Genomic DNA, 579 nt, shown 5'->3' with positions numbered 1-579 from the left:
CATACAATGATTGGTTACCTGTTATTGGGTTCTTTCTGGTATTTCACATATTAACACGGTAAGTTACATGTAGATAGAGATATACAGAATTGCATGCTAACTAGCCAAGCCATGAAACAGATGGTCATTAGTGTTATATGATGACATTGACTGCCTAAACCCCAAAAAGATTATTCTGGCAACAACACTGGTCTCAGGCATCAAATCCCTAGATATTGGTTCATTTTGTTCAAGGCGTCACACACTGTGTTCAAATCGCTGCGGAGATCCTGCACCACGTTTTCAATACTTCTGGTGTCTTTCAGAATTTCAATGCTCTGTGTGTAGGGATTGAAGTACACTGAGAAGGGACGGGTAATTGACTTTGCAAAGTCCCTGCAAAATAAACAGAAATAGAAGGATATGCGATCGACCTTCACTGGTACAAGAGATAGACAGAAGGAAGGAACAGAGCCAAGAAAATAAGAAGTTATTTTCTCTAGGTGCGAGAAAAACAAATTTACCTCATCTTTTCCTTGGCTTCTTCAAAACTTTCTGAAACAAAATAGGCTTCCTGGAAGGTGGTGATAAGGCATTCCT

At 39.6% G+C, this 579-nt stretch overlaps 1 protein-coding gene across 1 annotated transcript in view; it reads right to left on the bottom strand.

The window, feature by feature from the left end:
• Positions 1-200: 200 nt before the first annotated feature.
• The window catches only part of TPH2 (tryptophan hydroxylase 2), an 88,946-nt gene continuing 88,567 nt past the window's right edge, over positions 201-579 (bottom strand). The window contains 2 exon segments of the mRNA XM_006923753.2: positions 201-375; positions 504-579. The exon segment at positions 504-579 is cut by the window's right edge and continues 13 nt beyond it. Coding sequence (XP_006923815.1) covers positions 201-375; positions 504-579 — 251 coding nt within the window.

This window comes from Pteropus alecto, unplaced genomic scaffold, assembly GCF_000325575.1.
Source record: "Pteropus alecto unplaced genomic scaffold, ASM32557v1 scaffold76, whole genome shotgun sequence".
NCBI classification, from domain to species: Eukaryota; Metazoa; Chordata; class Mammalia; order Chiroptera; family Pteropodidae; genus Pteropus; species Pteropus alecto.
This window is presented reverse-complemented; position numbering and strand designations above follow the sequence as displayed.